General features: G+C 32.7%; 1 protein-coding gene across 2 annotated transcripts in view; it reads left to right on the top strand.

Annotated features, from left to right (window-relative positions):
* KLHL1 (kelch like family member 1) overlaps positions 1-11,955 on the top strand; it is a gene marked incomplete at both ends in the record, with an annotated part of 238,023 nt that extends 226,068 nt beyond the window's left edge. For both annotated transcript variants that reach the window (XM_084276570.1, XM_084276571.1), the window contains 3 exons: positions 5,819-6,031; positions 10,420-10,591; positions 11,896-11,955. In XM_084276570.1, the coding sequence (XP_084132696.1) occupies positions 5,819-6,031; positions 10,420-10,591; positions 11,896-11,955 (445 nt within the window). The remainder of the gene's footprint in view (positions 1-5,818; positions 6,032-10,419; positions 10,592-11,895) is intronic.
* Positions 11,956-13,880: the final 1,925 nt, after the last annotated feature.

The following is a 13,880-nucleotide window of genomic DNA, read 5'->3' on the forward strand; positions in this document are numbered from 1 at the left end:
ATTTTCTTATTCACACATATGTGGAAATATGGAAGGATATTTAAACATCTAAATCTCAGTGAAATTAAAGAAAGCTAAATATCTAATTTGATAGTCAACTGAATAATTTTTTAGGCAGCAGCCGTTACAGCAGCTATCAAAAATCTATTCTGATCAGCAGAACAGAATACCATGCCATCCTTGCTTTTAATTTATATTTCTATTTTTCTAATTTGAAAGTTGATTAACTTCTTAATAACTAATATTGCAGTAAAATTAAATGTCTTCTGACTTGGTAGACCAGCTTCAGCTGAATCTTTCATTATTGGTTGAATTCATTGAATTGAGAATGATTTGTTCATCGCCAAGGTCACAGACTAAATGATCTAGAACTTTTTTGAATTCATCCACATAATTACAATGCACTGATAATTTTCATACTTCAGTAAAAACTAGGGAACTGGCTCAGTATTATTAAATAAATGAAGTATTAATATGCTGTAATTGTGATTTTAAAGCTGAAGTAACAGTTCAAAATTTCTTGCCAATATAACGAGATAAGAAATTATGTCTGAAACAATTATATTTTCCATCAGAGCAAGTTTTTACATGGCTTTTTTTGCTTGAGGCTTTCTTTGCTCTTGTGCCTTATTGGCAGTTCAGTTATTCTTTAACTAATCCATTTGAACTAAGAAAAATACTATACTTTGCATACATAATTACAGTCATGTAGAGTAAATATGTTTCATACTGCATGATTTCTATCCACAATATTCTCACTGACTACACACAAATACTTTTAAATATTTTATGAATGACATTAATATTTTGCCTGATAGTGAAATACAGCTGTGCTTTTCCCTATCAAAATATTCATGCTTTGACATATCTGTTTCTGTAATGGGGCTTACGTTGCCTGCACAAATAAAGAACAAAATAAAATTTGACTTAGGATGATATTAATTATTTATTAGATAGTTTATAAAACTATATTAGATATTTTACAAAACTATATTAGATAGTTTACAAAACCCTTTTGCAATAGAAAGAAAGGCAAACATATTTTAAAGACTAACTCTTCAACTTATCAGCCTTAGAATCTTTTCATAGAAACTTTTAAAAATCTTGTCTCTGTCCTTACTACATTTTACTCTGAATGGGCTTTGATATAGAAATAAATTTATACCTTAATTTAAATCCTCTAGAAGTTATTTCAGATTCTTCTATGAAAGCTTTGACACTGCTCATGTTTTATAAATGTGCTGTTTATTAACTGCTGCTTTTGATCAAACCTGTTTCTCAAAAAGGCAATTATTCTTCCTCCTGCTGTAGGTCAAAAAGGACACATGTTGAAAATATTCTTGCTTAACTATAGAAACGAAAAAAAGGTGTAGACTTTTTTAATATTTTAGTCAGAATTGTGCAATGAATGGATATTGAGAGAATAAAATGGAACAGCAGTATGGTCTAAAATTATTAAACTCACAAAGAGTAATATAAAAATATTCGCTGGGCCTAACACATAGTCATTCTGTGAATTCAATAAAACTTTATTATTTAATGGCAGAGTCAGTGCATGTTTTTTAAATAAATGAGAAAGAAAATAAAGGGCCTTAAGGTGATGTAGTAAATGCATTTGCAAAGCCTATTCTGCCCTAACTATCTTAGAGCCTGATAAAATCAAGAACATTTTTAACTGGTGGAATCTACATTCAAGCAATGGTCTTGCAAAGATAAGGTAACCAATAAAATGTGATTAGAATTAAATTTACTTGAAACAGGTTCTACTAGGAAAATAAATTTTAATGTATATAAAGTAGAACTTTGACATAGTATTCTCCATGCAAAGGGTGGTTTTTTCCTCTCAGTGTTTTCTGTCAATCACTGATATTTCTTTAATTGCAGACACTTTATCACATTTTTCCTTCAGGGTTTGGGTTTTTTTTTAAATTTGGGGTTTGTTTGGGTTTGTTTTATTTTTTTTTTATCAAACTGCATGCATTTTAATTTCCTCCACTACTGCCTTACAGTACCAAATATATGAAATACCATTCCAAATTTACACATAGAAATTAATCCATTATGTCTTTCCATTCAGAAAATTTCCATTTTTTTCAACTTGTGAAGCGCTGTTCTTCGGAATAGCCAAGGCAGCATGGATGGGTATCTTTCCTCTTCTATATTTTGATTCCTACAACAGATATGGACTAACTGAGCAATACAGAAGTCCAGCAGTGATGAAAATTATAACCTTCCCCTCACTTCTACCAGGCAGATATACATCATGCCAGAGTAGTTCTTCCTCTTTCAGGAACACTGACAGGGCTGAAAAGGGTGCAAAGGGGCTATAGCAGAAAACTGAATATCCAGACTCTTTGATATTCACAGTGAAAGAATTTTGAAAGGCAAAACCTCATTAAGAAATGCAGCGAAGGTATGATTCAACTGTTTTCACAAGTCATAGTACCTCACATCAAAGCCAGTCTGGTCTTTTGAGGTTGGCTTGTCAAACTGAATTTAGAAATGGCTTTTCTGATTAGTTATCAAAGGTTTGTAATGATAGCACTAGGATAAATGCTTTTGATCTGGGCAGTCATGGTTTCTCCTACTTTGAAACCTCCACCGCAATTTCTAGCCATCCTATATAAATACATGTATATACACAGAAATGTTTAGGAATCTCTATCCAACTTAATACAAAAAGAAGTGACCAAACGCTGAAAAGTGAAACTTCCAGCTCAGAGATAAATGAGTTTGGTCTAAATTTATATCTATGCAACTGTGAGTAAGCTGAAATGTAGACCGTTGGGGAATAGAAATCTAAACTGTCTCCGCAGGCAAAACTTTCACTGTGATCAGTGGAGATAAAAGTAACTAGTACTGGATGCTTTCTTTTCCTTGTCAATCGTCCCCTCTAAACAGGGATAACTGTTAAAGTAAAATACAATTTACTATAAATAGTATGTTAGAGTTAGTTGTTTATTATTATTATTATTATTATTATTATTATTATTATTATTATTATTATTATTATTATTATTATTATTATTATTGGAATAGGATTAATGATAAGGTATTTGCAACTGTGTAATCACAGGTGTTTTTAAAGAGTAAACTCTAACAACCAGAGCTGTTAAAACATTTGATTGATTGCTAGCTTTTATTTGTCTGATACAGAACTTTGTGAAATATTTTTTTACTGTTAGTCTTAGGAACCATTCCAGGCTGCTATAATCACAATCAAACTCTAAATGATAATTCCAAAATCTGATTTTGGAAATGAATTTAGTTTTGTTATGGATAGGATAGAGTGGTCCCAAGCATTGGCTGAAATAGAATAGAAACTAAGAAATATATAGAAACTAAAGTGGTCCCAATCATTGGCTGAAGCTTATCATTTACCTAAGAACAGCATTTTCTATCTGTTGACCAGCAATTTAGGAATGCATTCAGCTATATTTTTCTATCTGTCTTAATTGAAATAAAGGAATGAAAAATTCTGCTTCACTTTCAGTGTTCAAATATCATCTTATGGATTTATTTCAGTTGAAAGACAGTAGAATATATTAGAATTTTTGATGCCACAAGAAATATAGTGGTGGGTATTTAGACTAGAGTAACATATCATTACTTATACTCAACTCTGCAGAAGTGTTGGCACTTTGCATTTTTTAAAATTGTGTGAAGTGCTTAGGTGTACAAATATTTACTTAGAAATCTATTTAGAAATCTCAGGCTTGTTAACTGTGGCATTCATTTTTAAGGATCAGTTCATTTATGTACATGCAGTTGTATACTGACATTTGAATTGCCTCAGGATAGCATTATTGACCTCCAGCAATCATGCAGGTTTCTCCTGTGTAGTCTTTGTCATGTCTGCCAGCCCACAGGGAATGTCACTGTACCCTAGATATCACAAGTAACATTTGATCACTGTCTGTGGGCAGCTGAACTAAGTTCCACCTTTGTAAATAAAGATAACATCCTTGCAGACACCTACATGTAAATGCTTACATTTGCATTTCTATTCATGTAAATGTATTTGGATGACATGTTTAATTTATTTTTTTTTGGTGCTGTTCTGAAGTTCTTATTCTCTGCTGTAGGAAGAAACTATGGCTGTGGCTGGTGAGCCTATCTGTTCTTTAGGTTCAGTTCACTGCCCTTAGCATAACAGCAGTTTAGACACCGTGGACACCCACAGATTAGCATTTACATGTAGGCGCCTTAATCTCAACTTGTGGATATCAGATAATCATATAGAAAGGTAAATATCTTCGGGCTGAATCCATATGAATATCTGAAAAAAAAAAAGGTATATTTGCTTTAACCTCTCTCAAGGTGGAGTATGGATTCACCTGGGTACTCTAGTCAGAACACAAGTCTGTCAGGAAGTACCAAAGTGTTCTGTGGCTTCAGTGACTTATTTAGTGGTAGTACAGTACTTCCTTATTCATCAGCATCCATGCCAATGAAACATAATGGTAAGTGCATGTTTAAGTAGCTCTGAATTCATGGAGCGCTTAGGACAGTAAAAGCTTCCAAATGAATAATTGCTTCAAACAGACAGCTTTTGCATCCTGAAGTGCTCAGTGGTGTGATTTTAAAATAGCTTGTGTTTCCATTAGTTAATCTCCAGGCGCTGTGGAAAAGGCAACAGATTGCAAAAGGATTCATAGAAGAAATGAATGCAGCATGGTAATAGTGGGAAAGGAGAATCAGAAGTGTTTCCTCCTGGGAACCATTATAAAGGGAGGAAGGAGCTAAGTTTCTTGCCTGCAAAGAGTTGCAAACACAACATGTGCTTTATTAAAATACATTTTTGCTATTTTTACTTCAAATTATTTTTAGAATTTTTCCACGACTTCCCTGCAGAAGTTGTTCCTCATATATTCTGATGAAGAAAATCAGCGTAAAGTGCCTGAGAGTATAATTTTCTTGCTTGCTGAGTAAACACATTAATGTTAGTGGGGGCAAGACTTTTCTTCAATACAACCAAGATACTTAAAACAGAGGAAGTGCTTTTTAAAAAAAAAATCTATATTTAAAACATAATGTGATACTTTTCTTCTGCAATACACTGCGTATTTGATCTCTACTATGTTGTAAATGTAAAATTCATTCTGGACTGAGCATCCCATCAACAGTTTTGTATGTAGCTGTATATAGGCTGAATACTAGAACAAAGACTGACTACAGTTTTCCATATAGTTTGTATTTACCATAGAGAGCACCTTTCTTTTTTCTCCTTTCTTTTTTTCTTTTTTTTCTGAGAAGGTAGAATTAGATGCCTGTGAATATATTTAGTATTAAAGAATTATATTACATAGAATATTAAAATACAGGGCAGCATTTCTCAAACTAATTCCCATTACACTGATGTATGATACAAACACAGAGAAACTATAGTAAGTAAATGGATTGCATACTTCTTGTTTGTTTGGATTACCAATTAAAACTTAGCATTTTCACTTCCACCTCACAGATGATGAGCAGTTAGGCAGCAGCAGTGCTTACATACTTTATAAATCCACAGAGACAAATTTGCGGGTCGCTTATGGCAATCTGTAATCTAAAAATGAAAATGTCCATTACCATAAAGAAAATACCTTCTTTTCTATTCAGGTGGGCAAAGCACTAAGTAGCATGCAAATTTGCAGTTAATATTAAAATCACCTATGTTTGCTGACCATGTGAAATTTGTATGATTTCGAGATTACGTTGTGGTTTTTTCCTGTTTATTGATGTCAGATAAAAGAACAGATGCTCCTTGGTTTTATTCCTACAGTTCTGAGCTCTTGGGATTTTTAAATGTTTTTATTTGTATGGACTTTCTTAGGTTATATTCAGTTGGAGGTCGGGATGGAAGTTCGTGCTTGAGTTCAATGGAATATTATGATCCTCACACAAATAAATGGAATATGTGTGCTCCTATGTGTAAGAGAAGAGGAGGGGTAGGAGTGGCTACATGTGATGGCTTTCTTTATGCAGTTGGAGGCCATGATGCTCCAGCTTCTAACCATTGTTCCCGACTGCTGGACTATGTAGAAAGGTATCCAATTATGCATGCATTTTTTAATAATAAATAATTTCCAGTAACACAATTTTCTTAGCTAAATGATGGTAAAATTAAACAGATGTTTTCACCTCAATAAATGCCAAATTATTATTTACTTTAAAAATTCCATAGAGGTTTGTAAAGGACAATTTCCTGAAGGTTATTTTCTTTCCCTTTTTTCACAGTACTATTATGTATTTTCATGGAGAGAAAAGTCAACTCTTTTCATACCTTATTTAAGAAATATTGCACCTTGCAAAGTCACAAACTAAACTTTGTAGAGATAGAAATTCAGCCTCAAAATAATTTTGTAACACAAAATTGTGTTTTGTTTTGTATTTTGTAACTCTAAAAACCTATCTGAGCAAAGAACAACTAAAGAACTGCTTAAATGCTGGATGTTTACAGTATATGACATTGCTTCCTTTAGCAACACTGCCACTTCCTGACGTGTTGGTGTAAGTCTTATACATTCTATTTATACTGCTTTGAATTTTGCAACTGTATGTCCTGCAAATTCAAGAATATCTAGTAGGGCAGTAGACACAATTGGAGTGATCATAGCATTCACTGAAGGTACTCTTCAAACTCTTCATGAAGGTTTGACTTCCTTCTGCTTCTGTAGGCTATAAAATAGGATAAGGAAAATACACTCTCCAAAGATAACAGGTTGCAAAGGTTAAAGTACATAATTTGGAGTAGTTGTTTTATCTTAACATGCAAGCAAAAATAAGGACTGAGAGGATTTTTGGTGGGTTTTTGTCGTTTTTTTTTTTTAACTGAAGGGGTTAAACTTTAATTAAATAACTGATATTGCTTGGCTTTTACCAGTTACCCAATGTGTTATCCAGAAATTCTACGTTAAAACTTACTTCTTATGTTACCTATATGATTTTGCTCAGTTGTAGACACATTGCCATCTCTTTTCTATGTAAGTGAAGATCACAGACCTAAAAGCATTTCTCATCTCAACAGATGGAAAGTACTTACAGGCCCTATCCTCACGAGCTTCTGTTTATAAGGAACAATAAACAGAATTTTCAGTGAAATAATTTTATATTAAGACTACTAATGACAATATTAATAAATACTAAATCTTTCCCAGTGCTTCTGCTTGTTGTTACTTGTAAGGGCCCTTTTCTTTCACTTTTCAGTCTCTGACAAGAAAGCCTTTCCGGTGTTGAAGACAAACCACATCCCATCCCATGTCTTTCTCAGGGAGGATTATAACAATGAACTAAACTATATCCTTGGGCTATTTTCTGTACTGAATAATATTACACAGTGTTCCTTGTCTAGGTATTTTGCATTGAAAGAAAAAAATGAATAATGGACTCCAAGATGGGACTACCAAATCAGAATTTGTAAAGCTATTAGTGGATGTGAATTAACTGGTGGACTCCAATAAAGCATTAAAAAACTCTCATGGCTTTCCCAGTGATTGATAAGATAAGGTGGCAGGGATGTAATTTAGTGTGTCCTTTTTTACATTCAAAAATAATGCATTATCTCAAAAAAAAAAAAAAGGACAATAACTTAGGAAACAAAAGACTAATAAGTGATAATGAGATCTATTGTTATTTTATATGTCTCTGAAAGTTTTACTTCCTGTAAATATCTAGAGCATCTTTTTTAACTAAGCCTTTTTTCTTCTTCAGGAATGAATCTCTGCTTCAGTCATTTTGTCATTCTGATACATCCCTGATAGGATGTGCTTTATTCAAATACTGATTTGCTTCTGGAAGACTGTCAAACCAGACATAATGTTTTAAAATTTATTTCAGAGATTATGTAAAGCTAGCGAGAGGAGATATGTGTTTTCTCAGTACTACATCTAAGATCTTTCCCAGCAGTAATTAGGACTCGCAGTTTCAACTATTCTAAGGTTGATTCAATCATAAAGGATTTCCTGTGTATTGAAGTATTCCCAAATAAAATAATGGCTAATGTTTGTCTGCTCTTCACAAGCTGGTATTCCTTCTTAAAGGTAAACTAATTAGCTGTTTTTGAAAAATTATATTTTTGAGATTTTCAGCAGATTTTATAAAATCAATTTCTTTATAAATGTTACTCAAAACTTGACAGCTACTAAAAACATAAGGAAGCGATGTATAGTTTTTCCCCTTCATCTCACCCTGATTTCAAATTGATTTCTTTCCATGTTCAGGAACTTTTATCATAACCCTTCTCACCCTAGGGCATACCTAGTGATTACAAAGATGAAATGTACAGATGTTTTTAGTAGAAGAAAGGATATAAGAAATCTCAGACATTTTCTTGGCAATTACAAAAAACAAGTTCTTGTGCAGTTCTATTTTGCTGACAGAATTGGGTTATAAGAATTCTGTTTAGCAGTGCATACCTGTTTATTAAAAAAAGTGAAGTCCAAAGATGTCAATTGTATTTAGCTGCTCTGCTTTTGCACCTCCTCACCTTGGCCGTTGTACTTCAAGAGTAGTGTATCAAAGAGGCTATTAAAATTTATTGCCTTTAGGCAGCTGAAGATAGAATGAAAACCAGCACATTTTGCTGATTGGGAAACTATTTCAGCTAGAGGCATATAATGCTGCTGTTTAAAAAGTCACACAATCTTAGAAAAAAATCCATTCAAAAATAATTTTCTTTTTACTTGTTACATGTCCTTTTTTCCTTCTACATACTCAAGCATCTTTTCGAAGTATTTTCATTTCATGTTTTAAGACATTTATCACATATAGATATTTAACTCAAAACCTCTTAAGGAAATATAGCAAAATGAAAGAATGTGAATAAAAAAAATAAGGACAATTTTGAAAAGCAAAGTAAATTTAACACAATTAATTCAATGGTATTTTATATGTGAAAAGTTAAACACAAAATTTTAGCAACTTACTTTTTGAGAAGTCCCCATAAAACCAGAAGGATGATTAGCAACCAATAGATGAGTAGATTTATTTCCAAAATGTATTTAGCTGTTAAGAATAATGTCATATGGTTAAAGACAATTCTGTTATTCTCTGATTTAAGGGTCATATTTATGAACAAAAAGCTGTTACAAGGAAAGCACTGTAATGTTCAAACATAATGTGGGACTTCAAACAATATTTCTGCTAGTTGCTTATTGAAAATATGAATGACCGAAAAAGTTGGAGTTGTTCTTGTTGTCAGCCTTTCTAGTAAAAGCTTAGAATTTATATTTTTTTATATAAAGGATTAGTATAAACAAATTTCTGCAGGATTACCAACTTCTAATTAATAAAGTTTAGACTACAAGAAAATATACTGAAAGAACTTGTCTCCCCACAAAAGATAAACTTATAGCTAATACTGTCTCTTAAGGGTCTACAAGTAGTTTGGTGTCCTACTTTTATATTACAATACAGTATTTAGAGGACTTGTAGATAAATAAGATTTCTAGATGTTATAGAGTTCCTTTACAACTATTTTACAGAAACTATCGTGCACAAAGTGTGATGTACCATACACTTAAGCAAATAACTACATGCAATAAAGGGATTTGTATCTTTAAATTGTTTTCTCCGTTGATTACCAAGTGATTCTACTATGCCGTAGAGATGCTTAAGGACAGATTAAAATAATTCTATCATACTGTGATACAATATTCTATTTTAGTAATATTTGTCATGAAAAAAATGGGTATCTAGTTTAATATAATGCTCCAGGTATCCTTAGTGACAAACTGGGAAGCCCTATCAAAAGGTGATTTATTTGTGTTTTACAGATGTCTAAAATGGATACAATGGAAATCATATTTTTTTTACATTATTAATGAATGTCTAAAAGTAGTTATTTAATTTATAAATTACTCATTATAAAAAAGGATTTTTGCTGTCAGTTTAAAAAATTATATGGTGATTATGTCTTAAAAACAGTACTCTCTTCACTAGAGCAAGTACCAGGAGGAGAATATACCTGCAATGCATGCAGCATATCCCCTCAATTTTTAGGGAGGATTTCTGGCTGCCAATATTGTGTAGTATAATTTTATAAATAAAAATATAGCGTGATATGATTCTAGAAATAATATTTTTAATGTTACAGGAAACATCCTACTTAAAATATGTACATAAAAATGCATATACATATACATACAGATATTGCTCTTATAGCATACTCAAATCCCTTTTTATGACACCTTACCCCACAAATATCTTAGTTTATCGCTAAGGGTTAACTGAGCAAAAGTTCCTAATCAACATTTAGAAGTTTGAATTGAAGTACAATAAATCTGTTTTTTTACTTTCTGCTATTAGGAAGAACACTTTTCAAGAGGATACCAAAGGATTTTTTTTCCAGAAAAAAGTACTACAGTCAAGTGAAGATCAGCATGAACTGAAACTTATCTTCTCCCTGGACATTCAAATTCCTTTCTCTTTCCTCAGGTATGATCCAAAAACTGATACATGGACCATGGTGGCTCCACTGAGTATGCCTCGAGATGCTGTTGGTGTCTGTCTCCTTGGTGACAAATTATATGCAGTAGGTGGCTACGATGGTCAAACATACCTGAACACAATGGAAGCTTATGACCCACAAACTAATGAATGGACACAGGTAATCATACAGTCTTTATTTTTTTTCTTCAGTAACATATTTTTATAGGAGTATATAAAAAAAAACACTGGAAAAAAGTTTAGTATCTGAGATTGACGTAGCTGTAAAACTAGTCCTAGTATTTTGTCAAATCCATATTTATAAGTGTAACAGAAATATAGAAGCAAGAAGCTGTGTAGTGGTTATTTCGTTGTAGAAATAATGTAATTTTTATATCACAGTAGTGCTTGGAAAGATCTGAATTCATAACAAACACTTAAAAAGAAATGGGACTGTTTCAATACTTTTTGTTATTAAGATTTTCTGGAAAAGTAATTTGTTCCACCAGTGTAGACATCTACACCTGAATTAGTCACCGTACGTTCCCTTTAAAGTTAGTGAAATACATACTTCAAAAGCATGATCTTATCCCAAAATAAGCATTTTAAGTGGGACAGGGGTATTATATTCAAATATATATATTTCTTTTTAATTAATATAAAGGGGGAACTTCTCTTGTCAAAGTTAAACATAGATATACCAGGTGTAAAATTAATACAGAAGCCAAACTTTTTTTATCTAGAATTAATTAAATGAGAAGAGCATTTGTATGACATTTTGTAGGAAATAACAAATCAATTTGGAAATACTTTTTCCCAAATCTACCAGCCCACATAAAAAATAAAAATCAAAAAAACAACCCTGCAAACCCACGGATAACCACATTTGGACAGATAGTTAGGGAGCACGTAACACCTCTACTTTGATATGCACAGAACCATTAATTACAGCGTGTTGTGATTGCTGTTATTATTGCATACAATATAAGCTGACTATACTGTGTTCAGCAATATCCAGTCTCCAAAGTTATTAATACCTGTGTCATCCTAAGATTGCCAAATTTACTTTAAAGGAGACATGAACCTCCTTAGGAATATTGGAACCATACAGTTTTGGTATTGGGAGCCTTCACCGTGCCTCAGGGACTGAAGTGGAAGCATGAACTGCAGTTCACAGATTATAGGAACCCCTTGCATATCAAAAGTACACAAAAATTGATGAAAGATATAATTTCTTTTTCTTGTCTCATACTTTCAAGTGAAAGATGTCAGATTTAAATAAGTAATTAAAACTAGAATATTGTGGATTATATTTATTCTTAGTGATTTATATATATATTTTTTATATTATATTATTTTATATTTTTAGTGATATATATTATATAGTTTTGACCTTTTTAGAATAATGTTGACACAGCAGTTTGGCAGTCTCTTTCATAGCTTGTTCCTGTTCAGTTAATTTGTAATTTAATTTTTTTTTTGCAGATGGCTTCCCTAAATATTGGAAGAGCTGGTGCCTGTGTTGTAGTCATCAAACAACCATAACTTTGTCAGCACTGCTTAGGATTTTACTGACTGTGAAATGATTATTTTTCTAACAGACAATGAGAATGATAACTTCATGAGAACAAGGAGCGAATGCTCTTGAACACAAACATGGAGAAGTTTGGACGTGAGAAAGATTAAGGATTTATGCCCTATAAAATCATAAAAACTGTTCACAGTCAGTGAACAAGAAAAAAAAAAATCAGTCTGTTGTAGGCATAGGTATGTGAACATGGAGTTGTAAATTCAGATACTGTTCTCATGAATGTGTCCTGGAGAACTGAATAATCAAGGGAAAGCTCTTTACGATGAGCAGGAGGGAAAACAAGAACAGTTTTCATAGCCAGAAGAGTTTTAACTGCAGAAGCATCAAAGTACATTAATCACTTTTAAACTGTGCAGTTTTTTTAAGACAAAAGTAGATAATAATATACAATTGTTCTGTTCAGATCTTGTGTTCAATTGCGCTATGGCCTTCTCATTTAAACAGGCAGTGTGATTCTTACTGAAGGGAAGAGGTAGAAAAGTATATATCCAATTTTCAAACAAAACTAAAAGTAAACATCCAAGATGACTTTTTATTTTGTAACTTTGATTGTACCTCTGTGCTGGTGTTGGAGCATCTTGTGAGACTACTGAAGGAGAAGCCTGTGTGCTTAATCTAGTTATACCCAAAGCAATCTTTTGGCTGCACTGGAGCTTTGATGCAAATGTGGGAGGAAAAAAATATCAATTTTCATAATTATTGTTTAATCTTGAAGCATGTGGGCTCTAATTTCGTTGTTTTATGCATCTTCTGCATGTTAGAAGCTCATGAAAAGCTGGAAAATTAATACTGTCCCTTCACCGCATCATGTAACAGATGAACCATGACCAGAACGGTCTATAGGGCCTCTTCTAACATTTCAAGAGGGATAAAAATGCTGGATTTTATTTTTTTCTGATGCTCCTATATACACAACTTTGCCTGATTAGACCTGCCAATTTATGACTTTCCACCTGTGACTGAGAATATCTGCAAGTAGAGAATTCAGAATAAATGCAGGTGGAATAAAGAAAATTGGACCATTTGATCTAATGAAGTTCATATGGTAAATTTAAATATACTGGTGTCATCTGTACTTCCCTTTAGGGCTGATCATTTCTGGCAGTAATGATACTTTGAGCTTTTACCTTGGCAGTAGATTTAATGCTGATGCTTTCTATCTGCTCAGCTGAATCAGTTGTAATTCTAGGGCCACTAATGGAATATGAAATTCTGCTATTCAGGGGAGCACAGGCTCTGGGAGTACCAAGCGTACCTCCTCTTTAAAGCCTTGCTGATCAAGGAAACATTTCATGGTCCAAATGCAGAAACCTCACAACGCTCTGCCACTAGTGATTTTGGGAAAAAAATCTGGTTGTAATTAAAAGAGTTTTCCTAGTGGAAATATTTGAAACCATTTGAGTTGAAAAAATACGCAGAGCCTCCTACTTGAGACACTTGATTTGAAGATGTGTCTTTCCTTCTAACAGCATCAGCATACATGGGGAAGTTTCTTTCCTAACACAAACTGAACTGCAGCTTTGAAGCCTAAGTGCACTGGTTTAAATCATTTTATATGCTTCTCTGTCTAAATCAGATGCAAAATCTTCAGTATTAATTTTCCACGGTAAATTGGCTTTTGAATTGAAATTAGTTGTTTGGGGTTTTTTCCCACAGACAAGCATGTCCATTTTTCCCAGCTATAACAACTTGTTGAATAAAAGATGTTACCTCTCTATAAATTTTGCCTCACATAAGCATAAACTGAGACCAAACCAAAAAGATCCTAGAAATATAATTTCAATTAAACATAGACACTAGTATTGAGTTTACCTAAGCAGATGCCTAATGAACTAAATTTTAATTCTATTCTGAGAACTTAATTTTTATTACATTATAT

This window comes from Gallinula chloropus, assembly GCF_964237585.1.
Source record: "Gallinula chloropus genome assembly, chromosome: 1".
NCBI classification, from domain to species: domain Eukaryota; kingdom Metazoa; phylum Chordata; class Aves; order Gruiformes; family Rallidae; genus Gallinula; species Gallinula chloropus.